A 19,451-nucleotide genomic window follows, 5' to 3' on the forward strand; every position below is an offset into this window, starting at 1 on the left:
TTCCCAGAACTAGAATCTGAAAAAGTTCAGAGCTTAGACTCTGGCATTGCAAACACATCTGTAATGTTTTATGCAAATTCAGAGATCTATGGATGAAATAACATAGCTATCATCGTTTTCACGGGTCTAGTTTTGAATCTGATTACAAAGCTGAAATCAACCTTTTAAGTAACCTTTCCTCCTTGAGTTGACACTGTATTCCTCTTACTCCTTTTTCTGTCATAGAGAGGTCCTTGTAAAATTTCACCCATTAAAACTATAGTCACACCCCAGGTAATTTTTTTTTTTTTTAATATTAAGAGAGTTTCAATCATTGCTTGTGTGTGTAAGTCTATATACTATCTACTATGCATCTCTAGCCTGACATTAGTGAGACTGGTGCAAAAGGACAGTCAGTGTAGATAACGAATGATTGGGTCTGGAAGATGGGGGTGGTTCAAAAGGAAATCAAATGCTAATACCTCCAGAACATTTCCCCTCCTTTGCCACCTGTTGCCAAGGTCACCTGCTTCCAGGGAATTGTTCTTCCCAGCAAAGAGTTGTTAATGAGTACCTCCCGGTGGCTCTCTTCCTGACTTTCAGGGCAGAAATGGAAAATAGGGAGAGGAACCCCCTGGGAAGTTCCTCTCCTGGCTTTGGGTCAGGTAGGAAAGATAAGAGGAGGAGGGGACATGAGAAGAAAGGAAACCTAAAATCTATTGAAGGGCAAAGCTCCCCCACTCCCTCAGGCACCGGTTCTGGACACCCTGCTTTCTGAAGACGTCTCTCTGTCTCTCAGTTTTAGCCTTTAAATAAAACGTTTTGCTCTTGCCTCAGCATTTCTCTGGTGTTTAATCTTCAACACCAGGGGTAAGAGACCTGATCCTGATTTTCAAGACCAGTTTCATTAGCATCAGTCTCCAGGGCAGAGGAGAGGAATGGGCCAGAAAGCTCCAATAATCATGGAGGCATCAACAGTGCAAGATGCTGAAAGAGGACAAGGAAGACATCACCCCTTTAAGTCAACCAGAAGCTTTTCTTACCCAACCTACTACCCACAAACTCCCTGCTGTTCTGGCGGCCAGCTAAATAATGAACACCTTGGGAGAGGGCATTTCATCAGTGTCAGAGCAGATGCAGCTGGACTGTAAAAGCCTCTGCTGAAAACAACATGGGAGAAACATCTTAAGGTCATTTGCTAACCAGGCCCATGAATAAAGTATACGTTGACCAGCGTTACCTTGCTTGAAAATAGCGTGCTGTATATAAAGCTTTATCTCACACGCATCTGTGTTTTGGTAAAAGCAGAGACCTTAAACATTAGTAGACAAGAGGATGGCTGATAAGTTACCATCAATTTTAAATACATTCAAAGTTAAAAGTTTTATTTCATTAATTCTCACATTCTTTATTGAGATATGGGTACTGACATGCTTGCTGGAAGATGAAGTATCTTATGAGAAAGGCAGCAAGGTGAGGATACTTTCAACCTAAGACTCAGCACTGGAAAGTAGTGCTTAGAGTCTGGGGATTTTGTCTGTATCGTTCATTGCTGTATTAGCAGAAACTAGAACACTATCAAGCATATAACAGCTATTAAATAAATATTTCTGAATGAAGGAATAAATGATTAGGGGATTCCTCTGTTTAAAAACCTGGCAAAATAAGAGAATGTCAATCAGCATTAATCTAATGAGAAAATAAATCAAAGCATGTGCCTTATTGATGGAAGTTACATTCACAGAAAAGACAAAGGGGATAGGTAAATAGAAGATACAGCCCTTAATTGAAGAAGAGTCATCTCAAATAAATGGTACAGACAGTCACACCCTATGCTACCCCCATAAGTCTCCTATTAGAATCTGTGATGAGCGAGGCCCCAGGTATATAGGAAGAGCCAAGCTGTTTGGTCTCCCAAGAGATCAACAAGTTCAGAGCTGTAGATCTTGGGAATGTCACCACCTCCCCATCCCCAATATCTCTGACTGCATAGATAGGAGTTCATCTGCCACAAACCTCAAGGGTATTTGGTAGAACCTGAGAATTAGATCATCCAAAGACACTGTCTTCGAAAAGGTTACTTAAAAGGTTAATTTCAGTTTGTTTAGAACTTTTTTTGTTTGTATACCATGACAACAATTTTAAATAAAAATGTTAATTTACATTACCTCAGCATTAGACCCTTTTTCTACCAATTTTATTATTGGAACTTTATTTCTGTCTTCTAGCCCAAAGCCATAGCTGCCTTCATTAGATTTAATCTGAAATGCAAAATAATAACATTATTGCTAGCACAACTATGAACAAAGTTAAAAACAAAACAGAATGAAGTCATGAAGTCAAATGCATCACCACCAAATATGTTTATTCAGTCTTCTGCTACTGTCTAATCAAGATGTTTTCGTCAGCTTTATTGCTGATGTGACTAAAAGATCTGACCAGAACAATTGTAAAGGAGAAACAGTTTATTTGAAAGCTCAAGGTTTCAGAGGTCTTAGTCATAGAAGGCTAGCTCTGTTCCTCAGGGTTCGAGGTGAGGTAGAACCTCACGGCAGAAGAATGTGGCAGAGGGAAGCAGCTCACATGACGATCAGAATGCAAAGAGACTTCACCCTCCAGATACAAAATAGCCACACCCCCAATGAACCACTTCCTCCAGCTACACCCCACCTTCCTCTAATTTCCACTCAGGTAATCCCATCAGGAATTAATTCACTGATTAGGTTAAGGCTATAACCCTATCATTTCTCCTCCAAACCTTCTTGCATTGTCTCACACCATACAGAAGAAGACTTACATATTAACAAACTTACCAACAGTGACTTAGCTATAACATTTTCCACAACTTTTAAATCATGTTTCATAAGTCGATGTTTCATATTTGATCCTTCCATTTCCTCATCCGCAAAAAAACGGAAAAGTAGAGGCTCATCTTTGAATTCACTTTTTTCAAGGACTATACAAACAGAAAAAGATTTAAATTATTTCACTTAATTCAAAAATCCAATTAGTGTTCCATAGCCGTAGACATTCAGTAAGTAAATATCTGCCCATAACCTCAACTTTATATTTTTAGGACAAATGATGCAAATATCCCTCAGATATTTTTTTCTATTTCTTTCTATAATTTCAAATCAATGTTTCCTCTAAATTACTGTTATATAAAGGTTTTTAGATTTTTAAAATAATTATTTTTCCAATGTGAGTTTGTTTTGTACTTATTCAAGTCTGTCATTCAGCAGATCAAAATCCAAATTTAAGTAGAAGATTTTGAAAAATCCTAAAATGCATGTAAAGCAAACTTAGAAACCTGCAGTGTTCTCAACTCACAGTAAACATTTTATGCATGTTTTTAATATCCAGCACAATTATGGAAAATTCAAATGGGTGAAGGGTCCTGCTTGTGTGAGAAAATCACACTGTGTCACTTTTCTTCTAGGACTTCAACCAGAAAGGTGCCTTCTGGGTGAAACGCGATGTTAGTTTCCACAAATTTATAGTTCTCTTTTGTTTAAAAGCAATGTTCTCCGATAACCTCATTTCTGTCAAGAGTCAGTTTTCTCCCTTCCATCTGACCATTAACGTTTTTTCCCCAAAGCCCCTAAGATCCTTACCATGGACTGATGACATAAGGTTTATGTTTTGTTAGCCTTGTTTAAACAAAGTGTAATTACTAAAGAATTTGTACAGAATGAGATCCTGACAGCTGTCAAAATGCTTTACAGGAGAAATCTTCTTTATTTCTCATTATCTATCCTTACTACCTTGAAGTGTACTTGATGAGACAAGCTGATTCACAGAGCCAGGAGCTAAAGCGATGGCAGTGGTCCCAGGGCACAGTAGAAAGAATTAGGTTTTGTGACAGACCAGCTCAGGTCTGGAACTGATTCTAGATGTGACAATGAGAATATAATCTAAACACTCCAAACTTCCGTTTTCTCAATCTGTAAAGTGAGGGTAATAAAACCTTCACCATGTTGCATTAAACTAAAAGGAGGTAATCCACGTAAATCACTTGGCAACTTGGTTAAGCAATCCCAAAAGACCCCTGTTTTATATCATTATTTTTACAGAGTTCAAATAAATAATTGTTCATTGGATAGAGAGACTGTATTGATCTTTGAATGGAAGACTCGCTGGCAATGTATCAACCATGATATAAAAGCAATACAAGCCATGGTAAAAAACAGAAATGATAACATAGTTCAGGTTAAATCTTCCTAAAGGATCTAAGCAGAATTCCAAAGTTCACATGAGGCTTCTGCTACAGCTGTTTTCATTCACCAAACAACCCATCCCCAGGAGCAGGGGAAGGCATCAGTATAGCGAGGCACCAGGCAAACTGGTTTCCCTTGCCAGTTTCTCTACTCTTGTTGTCACTTCATATTTTACAATAAATGTTTAGATAAATTTACTACTTGCCGAAGCTTTATGTTAAAATGAAGAATGAATCAAAACTTTTGAGGGTTTTTAGCTTGATGGTCTAGTTTTAATTCCCTAAAATGTTATAATTTCTTCCATTAAATTGTTCTTCAGGGACTGGTGTTTCTCTTTGACAACCCACACAGTGATCTGCCTACACAGAGGGAGAAGGGACAGAAATCCCCAACAAACACATGATAACCAAGGATACGCTCAGAACTGCTGTGATTTTGGGTGTACTTCCTTCATAAAGGTGTAACAATCCTCTATAAATAACTGACAAATAAATATAAGGGCTGGGAAATACATTTAGAGGCATAATACATTAATAATTGAAAGAAAAATGGTTGGGTCCATGGATTCTAAAACCTAGTGTGAAGACAAAGGAAAAACCCAATCTTGTTTTGATAAATCCATGAACTTTATTTAAAAACTCTTATTTGATGATTTGCTAAAAGTCATCAAACAAGAATCTATCTCAAATGACCAAAAAGAAACATCTCCCCCAGAGATCTATAATTTAAATCCCTAAGGTGATTTTGAAAATATTTTCCCAAAAAGAACAGTAAATATTCAGCCACATGTCATTAAATTATTCTACACTCTAGTGTAATTAAAAAAAAAAAAAAAAAAAAGTCTAATTTGAAATCAATTCAAAGAGGTACATGAGCAAACCAAAACTTCTAGCTCAAGCCATTGCTCTTCTGGAATCAGCATCGGCTTGAAAAATAAAAGAAGTCATGGCAACGGGTAGATAACAGCAATTTGACACAGGAATGGCACCAGCAATGAAATGGATTGCAGATGTGGTGACTCAGCATGGACCCAAGGCAACACCCAGACAGCCTTGCTGGTTCATCTCGACCTCAATAGAGTATTGAGATACTCCCAATGTCCTAAGAAGAACCAAAACAATGAAATACATCTGTAAGTTTCCAAGACAAAAATTCCTACCATGGTGCATAAATCCATTGTCACAGAGTCCAACACCAAATATCATTGCCTCTTCTCTGGTGCGGCAATCCCCCTGTTAACCAAAAAAAGTACAGTGTAAGTCAGAGTCAACTCAAGGCTGCATCTTTACCACACTCGACGCCCCGAGCACTGGATTCAGGCGAAGTCATTCATGTATTACTGCATCCATCATTTCATAAGACAAAAGGAATCCAACAGTTACAACATACATCCATCATTTCAGAAGACAGAATGCATACAACATTCACTCAATATGAAACACTTTCCTTTGACAATAAATAAAAAATATTTAATATTTTCTGAGTAAAAATTTTATTTGACTATGAAAATATGTAAGTATATAAAATTTGTTGCTTCTATACATAATCCCTGTTTTTTCATAGATACCATATCCCAGTTAAGTAACAGAAAAATAAGCTACAAAATGATAATACTCTAAATAAAGGTAAGTAAAAATCATTTTGCATGATCGTGGCCATTCACTCTTCCCTTCCACCAAATGCCCTTGCTCTTGAAGGGGCCCTAAAACAGCCTTTTAATCTCTGGTGACTTGTAAAACCTTAAAGTGTTTGGCCAAGCCAGTAAATGCAAGCTTTTCTTTCACTATCTGGAAAAAAAAAAAAAAAAAATCAGATCAAGCAACTAAACCCAACAAAACAGCCCAAAACAATCTTTTAATTTGTTTTTGATTTGGAAAACATGGTTCTACTAATAAGGATCCATATACTTCTATGAACATGTATCTTTGTGGATATATAATCTCATATTTGTATGCTTTATAGTTTAAGAATCTTTTTCTCAAATACTGTCTCCTTTTTTTTCCCTAGACTATTCTTTAGCATTTAGGTCCTCTACCAAATCTATTTTCTCTTCTTTCTGGCTTCTATTTAATTTCTATTGTCAGTACCCTAATCTGATATTTGTTTATCCCTTGTACAAAGTATCAACTATTTTCTGGATTTTTAACATATGCAATTATAGAACTCAACTTTCATACACAGGAATTTCATGTTCCAAAACTTTACAGGAACTTTCTTTTTTTTTTTTAAAGAATCACAGTATATCAAAAATTTTATTGAGTTTTTAAGACCTTCCATGTCCTGGTTTTACTGTCCCTCTCCAAATTCATTTTACAAAGCTTAAGAGCTACAGCTCTCACACTAGTCAGTTCAGTCTCCCTGTGTTGTCTGAATTCTGTCATTTTCATCCTTGTGTTCACTCTTATAATTGTTCATGCTTACACTGCCCTTTCCTTTACCCTCCATTCATTTAAATTCTATCCATCTGTCTATAAAGAACCCAGATTAAGTTTCACCTCATACTGTGACACCTGCAACCCCATTACTTCCCAAAGCATTTATAATCTGTAATTTCGAACCTCAGACCTTCTTCAAAATTCTAGCTTTTTGGTAATTACAATACATTCAATTCGAAATACTTTTTCTGCATATCATGCCAAGTGCTACAGATCAAATTTTAAAACGTTCAATATAAAATATTTCCTTGCCTTCTAGTCTTTCAAATCTACTTAAGAACTTGGTCACTTAGAATGTGCCACATAGTAAGTACTATTATTCAGTTATAGTCAATGTCCCTGATCAGGCAGATATACCCAGTGAACCAGGACACAGAAGAAACCCCTGAGCCCAGGTCAGGGAATCTAGCAAGGCTTCCTGAGGCAGACAATGCTGGAACAATCAGCCCAGTTACCAACAGCGACTGAAGGCAGAAATTATACCTGCTTCCGGTTTTGTTGGTTTGTTTTATTTTAATCATGAAAGGGCTTGTTTAAATGTTCAGTTTACAATAAGAGCTTGTTTAATACTCACTGACATTTGTTTATTTTGATTAATTATTCAAATGCTTCATAGGTCAGACAAATATTACATGGAACATTAACAGTGTAAATATATGATCTGAAATGTTTTGGCCTCCCTATGCCTTTTAAAAATCCTACTGGTGCCACATTAATGTGTGAGCATTAAAGAAAGGCACAAGACAAACTGCTTGGGGTTGATGAAACAAGGCATTATTTAATTATAAATCAGGAGTGATGCATGCACACATCACAACTTGCAAAAAAAAAGGAAATAATATGTTAGAAGTACATGATGCCCTTGTCCAGAAAGGACCTGACATCATGGAATAAGTTACTTTATTATAAACCATTATACAAGAAGCAGCACAACAGCAAGCAAGAAGGGTATTAAAAAGAAAACAATAGTCATTCCATCATCCAAAATGACATCACCCAATATACTGAAGAAAACTACAAGAGCTAGACTACATTCCAAAACAACACAGACACAGTCTTAGTGAAATCAGTTCTTTATTTTGTCCTACAAAACTACCCAAATCAATCCAGTCAATACTGGTCAATATTGTAAATTAAGTCTTACCATTTGAGAATCATTTTAGAAAGAGACTTTTATTTTATTAAAATCTCTTCTTCATACTAGCTTTAAAACTTTAACTTCGTCTCTTATCGTTCCATTAGTATGTCTTTCTCTTCCAAGACAGGCCCATACTATTCTAGTTTGGAGTTAAGCAATGAATTGAGTATGTCTGATCCTTGAACTTGGATAAACTCTACAATATCAGAATCATAAAGCTTCGATGATAGTTAAAAGATGACAGGTACAGCTATCCCAGTATGTAGTAATCAGTTGTAAAAACTATAATCAAGAGAGATGGAATGACTTGCCCAAATTTGCACAACTAGTTTGAGAGTCAAATCCAGTGCAATTTCTACCACACACAACTACAGGTGCCATCAAAGCAGGCCACTATGAAAAACTGAAGGAAAAAAATGAATTTGACTTGATCCAGTTTTAAATCAACTTATTGTATTCTTCTAAATGCTTACCACTGGAAAGTAAAAGTGAAAAAATAAAAAAAAGTTGATAGCTGATTTCCTGAGTTAGAACTTTATTTACACTGTACTAGTTTTTGCTTTAAATAAATTTTCTTCAATTTTCTCATATAAGCAACATACTGCATGCATTCATGTGACTTTTATATCAGTATAATCTATGTGAAATTCCAACTCTGATACTGAATACAGAATTGATTCCAGTGACATGCGATCACAATGTTATAAGAGGCAAAAACTGCTGGATACACAAATTAGGGTTTTATCTGAAAACAACTGTTTGGTTTCATCTAAAATATTAATAACTTCTAAATGTAAAAATTTAGGTGTCATAAAAAATAAGTGGTCTTGAACAATCTAAAAATAACATTGAACAATAAAAATCTCAAATTACATGTGCAAAGATGAACCAAATAGGTTTTAAATTTTAATAAATGAAACAAAAATAAACAGTTCACGATGAAATACCAAATGTTATTATCTACTTGTAACAAAGAGACTTTCTTTAAAAACAAGAGTTAATCTGCTCATAAAATTGACTCGAACTGCAAGTGTAATAACAAGATTTCAGCCAAGCACTATCTTCCCTCCAGATAATAAGTTCAGTTAAAAGGGCATCAGTTCTTTTAGCCTTTTCTTTAATCAGTGGAATATTTTCAGTCACTTATTAGTTGACCTAGTATGAGAAAACATCTAAATAAGTATTATATTTGAATCTTTTATGATGGGCTAGATGCCTTATTTTGTTTTACACTTATAAGCAAACTATTTTCTCAACACAAGCTGTCAGCATCCAATTCCTAAGAAGCAGAACCACAATAACAATAATAAAACCTATACTTTGCTATTTAAAATATACATAGACATATTAAAGCTCACATTACCAAAGCACAATTGTTATCTAATAGAGAAAAAGGCGGAAATTAGAATAATTTGCTAGGACTTATAAAAAATAAACTTTAAAACAAACTAGTGAAAATATATGGAAAAAAAAACAGTGTCTGAACATAGCAGGTCTTCAATGATACTCAAATTATGCTTAGTGTTCTTTGACGGATCTCAGCTGATGCTTTTAAGATAGGGACATCTTACACTTTTGAAAGACAAGATAGCATAAAAGTTAAGTTTAAGAACTCTGAAGTCAAGAGTATCTAGGTTCAAATTCTAACTTTGCTTCCTATTAGTGATATGAGTGGAAAAGATATTTCATTGTACCTCATCTGTAGGCATCTATGAATTTTTAAAAAAGTACCTAAGTCACATGGCTCAAAGTTTAGAACAGTAGTTAATGAAACTCAGCAACTTGTGTATTTACCTGTGCAATTAACCAGTCTATCAATTTGTTGGCCATGACCACAGATTTGTAAGTCCTTAAATGGTAATCTTTATCTCTATAAAGAAAAAAGAAACCAAAAACATTGAGTAAATAATAAGTGAGCATAAGTAAATATTTTTCCTTAAGTGTCAGTGTACAATACAAAAGTTTACCAATGTAATCAGAATCAATTGCCCACATTCTGTGGAAATGAAAGAGGTTTGCAAAGCATGTATGTACAATGACTAAAAAAAATTCTTCATCATCTCATACAAGGGGAAGAGAGACCCACTATGACACTGAAGCAGAACATTTTCTTATATACAAATAGACTACTAATGCTATAGTGTCTAGTAATAATTTAGCTAGAAGTAAAATACCTCATAAATAAAATAATAAAATAGAATTTCTTCCTTTAGGTCACAGTAGGTTCTACTAAAAATCTCCTCAAAATGTGGAGAAGAAAGCAATACCCATTACTACTGCTTTTATATTCTCCAAGAAGGAAGGATTTGCATTGCAGGACTGTCCCCATGGCTCTGTTGTTCTGGAAAACCTACAGGCCTGCCCTGAAGTAGACACACTGAGAACTTGTCACCCCTTCTGTCTGATCAGAGCACAGACACAGTGAAACCACAACTCCAGGGAACAAGCGGCCCAACAGGCTCTCTATCAGTTCAGTAGATTTCCCAGAACTGAGAAACCACTCAAAGTTCAGTTAGATACCAACAAAGTCTCATGATCAGGCCCAAGGGCAGAAATCTATAATTCATTCATTTTGCAGGCCTGGATCAAAAGGGAATGAGAAAATGATGGTCCTTTCAAAATGTCAAAAAAAAAAAAAAAAATGCAAACTACAAAAAGCTTTAAGTATCTACAAATTACTAGCTATATTCACTGTTGTTTAGCCCCTGTCAGTAATTTACAATTAATATTTCCATCCTTTTACCCACTTGCATAAAAATCTCCCAGAAATACAGTTTAAATTATGAGATTTCAATATAAGTAAATTAGGTCAATCAGTAAGCAACAGCAGCGTTTTATTTTATAATCTTTTTAATCCATTTCCAAGTTTCTGATACCTCAACACCTATTTCATCTTGGTTTCCATAACTCAATAAGAAAGAAAAGGGGTAGTCTATTATAAAACACATGTAGATCTGTGGTTCTACATACCCATTTTTCTCTGTGTAAGTTGAAGTCAAACATGTTAAAAACATGACTAACATACATTTCATCTATATTAGGGTTTTGGTCCCATAAAATTTCCCTTGACAACTCAAACAACTGCCATTTCTAGCCAGAGAACAATTCTTTCTTATCAGTTCTTATAGAAAGTAACCTTTTTGATAAGAAATCCCATATGGCTAAAATATATTTTCAGAACACATTTTCACACATATAAGATCAACATGCACAGAGGTGACATGTAGAATTAAACCATTACTATTTTCTATTCATTGAGCAGAAAAAAAAAAAAATTAAGTACCCAGTCGCTAATAAGTACTCAGTGTTAAGTTATCCAAAATATTTGAAGGGTATCTATTATAGGATTATGGCATAAAGTGAATAAATATTCATTCTTTTCATTTCTCTCTACTTTGTAAAGCCTATTTGTCAAAGTACACGTAACACTTTCAGGAATAGTGGATACGATCCTGAGTTCTCCTGCAGAACCTGTATGTAGTGTGATTATGCAGAGTGAGAGGACACTGCACACACTCAAGACAGCGACTTCTGCAATTTCTCTCTCCCTCTCTCTCTTTTAGTCTCTGCATTTCTTGGAATTGAATATCAGAATGAAAAATAGAAACACTGCACACATAAAACATTTGGATGCTGCAGCCAAGAATGAAAAACATCTTTATTCATTTCAGAAATGGAATATGCATTTCTGTTCTGAAAATATGATTTGGAGAAGAAACTCCAAATAATATATGATCACTTGAAATGAATTTAACATTCTATCAGTTAATGTATATTACCAAGGTTCAACAATATTCCTCTCTAATCTATCAGTAATCATTAATATAGAACTCAAGATTGTCCACTTTCTAAGACAAAAACAAAATTAATCCTAATTCCTCCAAAAAAAAGAGCCATATCTTTTCAGTAACAAAAACATAAGAAAATAAAATTTAAAAATTGTACTTAGTAACTTCAAATAAATTTTAAATTTTCAAATATAAAACTTTTCTTTAAAAAAAAGACTATTAGAAGGAAATCCCATAAGGTAAAATATATTATCTAATAACTAATTACACAATGTAATTAAAGGGGTCAATATACAAGTAATCATAATGGTAAATATTCAGTTAATGGTATTTTCAAATTATCCCCATTCAACTATTACTTATTAATATTAACTGAGTGTGGATTATTCCATTTTCAAGTCTATAATTTACTATGAAATAGTTTAAAATAGCAAAATTACTTTGGAAGTTGTAATAAAAAAGAGTAAGACACTGTATAGAATCAGAAAAACTGAGGTATACGTTAAGATAAATGATTCCTTAAAATACTAAATAGTAAAATTTTCATTTTCAGAAGAAGACAAACTAAGTTCTAATATGCAATATAAATATTTCTATTTAAGATTCCTGAAACACAGAAACCAGACTTACCTTATCACTGGAGTAAACAAACTATGAAGACGACAATATAATCTTACGCCCTATGAAAAATAAAGACATGTTAAAAGCAAGTGAGATCCTTCAAGGGACATGTCAACACGGTATTGAAAGAACAAGCAAATTCACTGTCAATATCCTTCAATCACTACACCAATTTCAACAAATGTAAAAATTATTCCAATGTTATGCTAAATCCAAAAATAATGTTTCAAGTCATTAAATAATAGGACTCAATTGTGCTCTGAATTTATCATATACATTATACACTCTACAAAGGTTTTTCTAAATTCTTTTTCTTAAAAAAGTATAAAATTTTCAAGACAAAATCAGGAAGTAAATCTCTACAGTAAATAAAACTGGAAAATGTGTTCACTGAAGGTCAGTACACATTGTGTCACATATATAATTAAAAATGGTATTTTATTTATTTTGATACCTATATTTCTTGAATTTATTCAGGTACCATGACCACATGTTGCTACGTGTAAAACAGTTTTCAACAGATATGAATACTATTCATGCTTCTGAATGAAGTAATAGCACTACTTCCATTTTAAACTACATAAGAAAACAAAGTCATGATCTAACATTAGAATTTTTAAATTACTAAAAGAAATAAAGAGGCTTGTTTGTGTGTGGAATTTTAAATTTTCTATGATAGAAGAAATTATTTTTAAGTCTCTCAATGGCTTTTTATCTTTCCCTAGCATGACAACATGAATTCTGCTACTGAAGAGATTGTGGCAGAGAGCATTACCTTTGAAATCACATCCTGCATCTCATTTCTTGGAAAAAACGTACCATCATCATAGCGAAATCTATATAACATCTGCTCTGGCTTGAATTGATGTTTATCAGTAACTAAGAACATAGGAACAATACATTAAAATGGTGACAATTTAAAAGACCAAAAAACATTCTTGAAACACATATTACCAAATACTGAAACTTCGACAAAAACTAATACACATACATATGTGTGTATAAATATATAGAGTATATATCTAAATTTATGTGACTGCACAAGACTATGTCTTACATTTCTTTACAATAATACAAAACTGAACACAAAGTGACTTTCAAAGAGCAGATACTCATATTTGGAATTACGATCTGATTCTCAGTCTTGGAATTGAATTTTAGCAGTTATCAGTCTTATCACACTGATCAGGCCAAGACCACACATATACCGATCTTAACCAGACCTCCAGAGTAGATTAAATAATTTCAATAGGCCGCTGATTCCAAAATTTTAAGTTCTTACACTAAGAAATGCTTTTCTTACCAGTTACACTAAGAAATGCTTTTCTTACCAATCACTTAAAATGTTTTGTCTCAGTGGAAAATGAGAGTGGTCATCCTTCACTACCATCCTGAGGATAAGACCGTCATATTCCTAAAACCTATTCACAGTGAAGGATAAGGAAAATGACAATCCCCAGGACAAGGAAATGACAACCCCCAAAACTGTCTGATCCAGAGGAAGATGGAGGAGGAAAGCAATCATTAATCTTCTCCCAGGAAATCCTCTCCCAATAACAATGAGCCCCAAGAGGAAAAAAGCAAACTTTCATCTCTTCCTGGGTTCGATCTCCAGCATCTCCACCAAAAGCAAACATCCATCCCTTCCCAACAAAAATGGGTCCTGAAGGGAGGAGGTGGAAACTGAAATGCTGGACCCTGGATTTTTACCCTTTCCCACTGCTGATGAGTCCTGGAAGGAGAAAAGCAAATAGTGAAGTTCTGGGAAACAATGAATCCCAGAGAAAGAGGATAAGCACCAAATACGGAGTTCTAGGCTTTTCCCAATGACAATGAATTTTGGGCTTTTTACAACTTTTTTCTTAACTGTCCAAACTAACACATCCTGCTTCAGTCTCCAATAATTAAACCACCCTCGTAGTAAACTATAAAACTCAGAACCCCTTTGTAGCCAGTGGCCAGTTTCTTACCCAGAAAATGAGCCCCCAGTGCCTCACTGATTGACCCCACTGCAAAAGAAAGTGAAGCTGGCTGATCTATCTGAGGTCTGCTTCTGTCCCAGTTATGTGTGTTTTCATAATGGTGCCAAGACTGCATTGGTTATTTTTGCTTACAGCCAGAACCTGATGATTTCACTGGCAAATTCTAACAAACTTCTAAAGAATTGATGCAAATTCTTCTCGAACTCTTCTAAAACACAGAAGAAAAAGGATTATGTCCAAACTCATTTTACAAGAACAGACAAGGACACTACAAGAAAATAAAATTATGGACCAACATCTTCTATGAACATAAATGCAAAATCCCTCAATAAAACACTATTAAATCAAATCCAACAGGATAGCAAGAATCATATGCTAACAATGAACTATCCAAAAAGAACTTAAGGAAACAATCATATTTATACTAGTACTCAAAAAATCAAACACAACACTTAAGAATAAGTCTGATGAAGAAGATGAAAAGACCTGTATACTGAAAACTAGAAAACACTAATGAAAGAAATCGAAGACACCAATAAGTTCAAAGACATACTGTGTTCATAAACAGGAAAAATTATTATTATGTCCATATTACCCAAAGAAACCTACAGATTGACTACAACCCCTATTAAAATTCCAAGGGCATATTTCATGGACATAAAAAAAACTTAAAACTTCAATGGAATCATAAAAGACCCTTAACAGCAAAAAGAACAAAGCTGAATGTAACACACTACCTGACTTCAAAACGAACCACAAAGCTACAGTAATCAAAACATCAAAGCACTCACATAAAAAGAGATAAGAAATCAATGGAACATAGCAGAGATCTCAGAAATATCCCAAACATCTATAGTCAATTTATCTCCAAAACAGTTACCAGGAATGCACAATAGAAAAAGGGAGAGTAATGACATGAATGTGAGGTATGAGCCCAAAGTTCGGTGTTGATGCAGGACAAGTCTGGAGGTAAAATGACCTGACCATGAGAGTGGTAACCTGATCAGTCCATTCTAGTTTGAATGGACTCTAGGCATGTGGGGCATGGTTGAAGGAGGTGGGTCACTGGGGGCATGCCCTGGTGGGGTTCTTCTTCCCCCCGACCCCTTCCCTCTTTCTCTGCTTTCTGACCAGGTCATGAAGAAAGCAGTTTCCCTCCATCACATCCTTCTGCCATGCATGATGTCTGTCTCACCTTGGGCCCAGAGCAACAGAGACTCTGAACCATGAACCCCAGTGAACTTTTCCTCCTCTAAGTTGCTCTCTTCAGACATTTTTGGTCACAGCAATGAAAAGCTGACTAAAACAGACAGTCTCTTTAAAAAGTGGTACTGGTAAAACTATATATCCACATGCAGAAGAGTGAAAGTGGACCCTTATCTCACTCTATACCCAAAATCATCTGGAAATGGAGTAAAGATTTAAAGATATGACACTGTTAAAAAAAACAAAAAACAGTAAAAAGATTAATAAAAGAGCTTCTTGACATTGGGCTGGTCAATGACTGATTGCATATGACACCGAAAGTGCATGCAGTAAAAGCAAAAATCAATTAATGGGACCATATCAAACTAAAAAGCTTCTGCACAGCAAGTAAAATAATTCACAAAATGAAAAGGAAATATATGGAATGGGAAAAAGTATTTGCAAACTAAATATCCAATTAGAGGGCTAAATTCTAAGACATATTAAGGAACTCATTTACCTCAATGCCACATTACAAATACTCTCCCTTTTTCTATTGTGCATTCCTGGTAACTGTTTTGGAGATAAATTGACTATAGATGTTTGGGATATTTCTGAGATCTCTGCTATGTTCCATTGATTTCTTATCTCTTTTTATGTGAGTGCTTTGATGTTTTGATTACTGTAGCTTTGTGGTTCGTTTTGAAGTCACTGAAATATGGACAAAGGATCTAAATAGGTACTTCTCAAAAGAAGAAAATCAGATGGCCAACAGACACATGAAAAGGTGCTCTAGTCATCAGGGAAATGCAAATCGAAGCCACAACAATAACACCTCACATCTCTTAGGATGGCAATTATCAAAATGACATACTAGAAGTGTTGAGGAGCATATGCAAAAAAGGGAATTATTGTACATTGCTGGTGGGGATTAAGTTAGTACAACTTAAGGAAAACAGCATGGAGAATCCTTAAGAAATTAAAAATAGAATCATTAAGAGCCTGCAGTATCACTTGTGGAAATAGAATCAAAAGAACTGAAATCAGTATGCAAACAGATATCTGCACACCCATGTTCACTGCAGCATTACTCAGAACAGCCAAGATATGTAATCAACCTAAGTGTCCACCAGTGGATAAACAGAAAATGTCACAATGGATTGTACACTTGAAAATTGTTTAGGGAATAGATGTTAAATGCTTCCACCACAAAAAACAAACAAACAAACAAACAAAAAAAAAAAACAACTATGTGAGGGAATGGATATGTTCACTAACTAGATTGGTGATCATTTCATACTTTATTGAAAGATCATGTTGTATATCTTAATTACATATAATCCTTATTTGTCAATTATAACTCAGTAAAGCCATGGAATAAAGGACTCACATTAAACCTCCTCTCAGGTTTTCTCTTTTCCAGGCTAAGTTATTTTATAGACTGTAAAATTTTTTAAGTGACTGTTTTAGAAAATAAAAGCTTAAAATCAGTTCAAAGGTTTACATTTAAGGGGCTGGGGAGTAGTTCACATTTAAGGCTCAGCTGGTAGAGAGCTTGCCTTGCAAGCACAAGGCCCTGAGTTCGATCCCCAGTACCACAAAAAAAAAGGTTTACATTTAAATATTTTCATTATGGGGAACGCCACATTTGAAAAAGAAATCATTTGCTGCCATGACCTATACTTTCAGGAGACTTCGACCCCTATTTTTTGCTAGAAATACTGAAAGGAGAGAAAAAAATTGTCAAAATTAATTCTCATTAACTACATTTGATGAAACCAGTAGAATATTAAAAGTTTATTAGTAAACACACGCGCAGTGCACGTGTATGCATATGCACAAACACACACACCCAAACACACACACACATTTTTACACAGCCCACCTAACTTTGTGGCATATGGCCATAAAATTGAACCAAGAGTGTTGCCATCCCAAAAACAGATAATACAGTCTTTTGGAATCTTTTTTCCCAGGATAAGCCATAAAGTAAAACATACACATTAAAAAATTAAAATTAAGAGAAATATTTTGAAATTTTATAGAATGTTTCAAGATCAATAATTTATTTCTCCTATGTAGTCTAATCTTATTTTTACCCCTTAATATTCACTGAAATAAATGATTGTCTTGATATTCCAAATTTCAAGGAAATGCTGAGCCCAAATGTCTCTCACCACAATAAAACAAGTGATAGTTGAACTCATTGATAAGGGAGGGTTCAGCTGTAAGGCAAATGCTTGTGACTCTGATAGTCTAGCCCTGAGTTACTCTGCAAATCTTAGACACTGCCTTGGAAAAACACTGAAGACTTGGAAAAACACATTCAAATCCACTATCCCAAATTCTTAAGCATGAAAAATCATTAACTAACAGGGAAGAGTTTAGGCCATCTTGCTTAATGCAATCTTTTCAACAACTCTGAGAGAACCAGGTAGGTACAAAGAGGTAGAGGAAAGTGGGGAAGAAGGACCTCTGATTTGTAGTATATGCTAATTTCTGTGATATAAACACTCTCACTCTAGGCAACATCAAGCTACCAACTTAACAGTTACTGAACACAGGATTAATTACAAGTGTCCCACCATTACAGCATATTTCCACCACACAGAAATAATAATCTCAATAATAAATACCCTCAGAAGCACAGGTAACAGTAAAATGAAGTGAAATAATTAGGAAGTGTTTAAAACTTTCATGAATGTATCACCTTTTCTTATAACTCATGTAAAGGTTTATATCATTTCAATGTTATTAATAGTTTTCTTTTTGTATTTTTACAGACTGCATTTTGATTCATTGTACACAAATGGGATTTTTTTGTTTCTATGATTGTGCACGATGTAGATTCATACCATTCATGTAATCATACAGGATCTCACTCCTCGGTTTATATCCAAAAGACTTAAAATTAGCATACTACAGTAACACAGGCACATCAATGTTTATAGCAACTCAATTCACAATAGCTAGATTGTGGAACCAACCTAGATGCCCTTCAACAGATGAATGAATAAAGAAACTGGTATATATATACACAATGGAATATTATTCAGTCATAAAGAAGAATAATATTATGGCATTTGCAGATAAATGGATGGAATTGGAGAATATTGTGCTAAGTGAAATAAGCCAATTCCCCAAAACCAAAGGCCGAATAATTGTTCTTCACAACCAACCAACTTGCAAAATAATTTTAATTCAATTATCAGCTCTCAGAAGCTTCTATGAGCCTACTTCAGCACACTATAGGATTTAACAAATGAAGTCTCTGAATTCTCACATAAGCATTTATGCTGTCAATACTAAAGTCAAACAAGATACATATTAACAGCATACTATGGAAAAAGCACATACTACCTGAACCGAAGAATTACTGCTATAGTAGGGTATTGCCCCTGATCAAATTCTCAATGATATTTGCCCAGTGAATAACAATAACAGTCAACTTTTTTATTTTTTTGCTTGCTCTCTTATAACAGATGGTTCATTCAACTTTATTTTCGGGATTCTATTTTCACTAAAATGCAGCTGGAACTACATACTAATGAAACTAGCACATTTGCCTCATAACTTCCGTCTAATAGAATTACTCTATTAATGTGAAATTGCTTAATATGTTCTTTTACCCCCAGTTTGGAGTAATCAGAGACTTTAAAAAAAAGTTTCTCATCACAAAAATTCAGTGTATTACAACTGATCAAATCCTGATAATAGTAAAAGCCCAGACCACTAAAATCAAATTTAACAAGTGGAACTATATTAATAGAAAGAAATCAGTGCTGGGGCTGGGAGTGTAGCTCAAGATACAACATTTGCCTGTCATACATGAGGCCCTGGGTTCAATCCCTAACAAACATACATACATACCCACATACATATATAAATAAATAAATGGTACTATATCTCTCAAAGACTTAATCAGATTATGGATATCATTGTACAAAAACTTCAGTTCTCATAATTTAGATATTTGAAGGATTCTTGCATGTGGACTTACAAAATTAATTTAATTCAAAATGTATTTAGTACTTTCATTTCAAAACTGTATTATTTGAAGAAAGTGGTACCTAAGATTGGGTGGGTAATTTGATCAAGACTAACAT

General features: G+C 34.6%; 1 protein-coding gene across 3 annotated transcripts in view; it reads right to left on the reverse strand.

The window, feature by feature from the left end:
• Prex2 (phosphatidylinositol-3,4,5-trisphosphate dependent Rac exchange factor 2) overlaps positions 1-19,451 on the reverse strand; it is a 273,671-nt gene that overhangs the window by 135,411 nt on the left and 118,809 nt on the right. For all 3 annotated transcript variants that reach the window (XM_047553955.1, XM_047553962.1, XM_047553971.1), the window contains 6 exons: positions 12,954-13,057; positions 12,188-12,237; positions 9,564-9,639; positions 5,356-5,428; positions 2,793-2,935; positions 2,148-2,240 (listed from right to left, as the gene is read on the reverse strand). In XM_047553955.1, coding sequence (XP_047409911.1) covers positions 2,148-2,240; positions 2,793-2,935; positions 5,356-5,428; positions 9,564-9,639; positions 12,188-12,237; positions 12,954-13,057 — 539 coding nt within the window. The remainder of the gene's footprint in view (positions 1-2,147; positions 2,241-2,792; positions 2,936-5,355; positions 5,429-9,563; positions 9,640-12,187; positions 12,238-12,953; positions 13,058-19,451) is intronic.

This window comes from Sciurus carolinensis, chromosome 1 (assembly GCF_902686445.1).
Source record: "Sciurus carolinensis chromosome 1, mSciCar1.2, whole genome shotgun sequence".
Classification (NCBI taxonomy): Eukaryota; Metazoa; Chordata; class Mammalia; order Rodentia; family Sciuridae; genus Sciurus; species Sciurus carolinensis.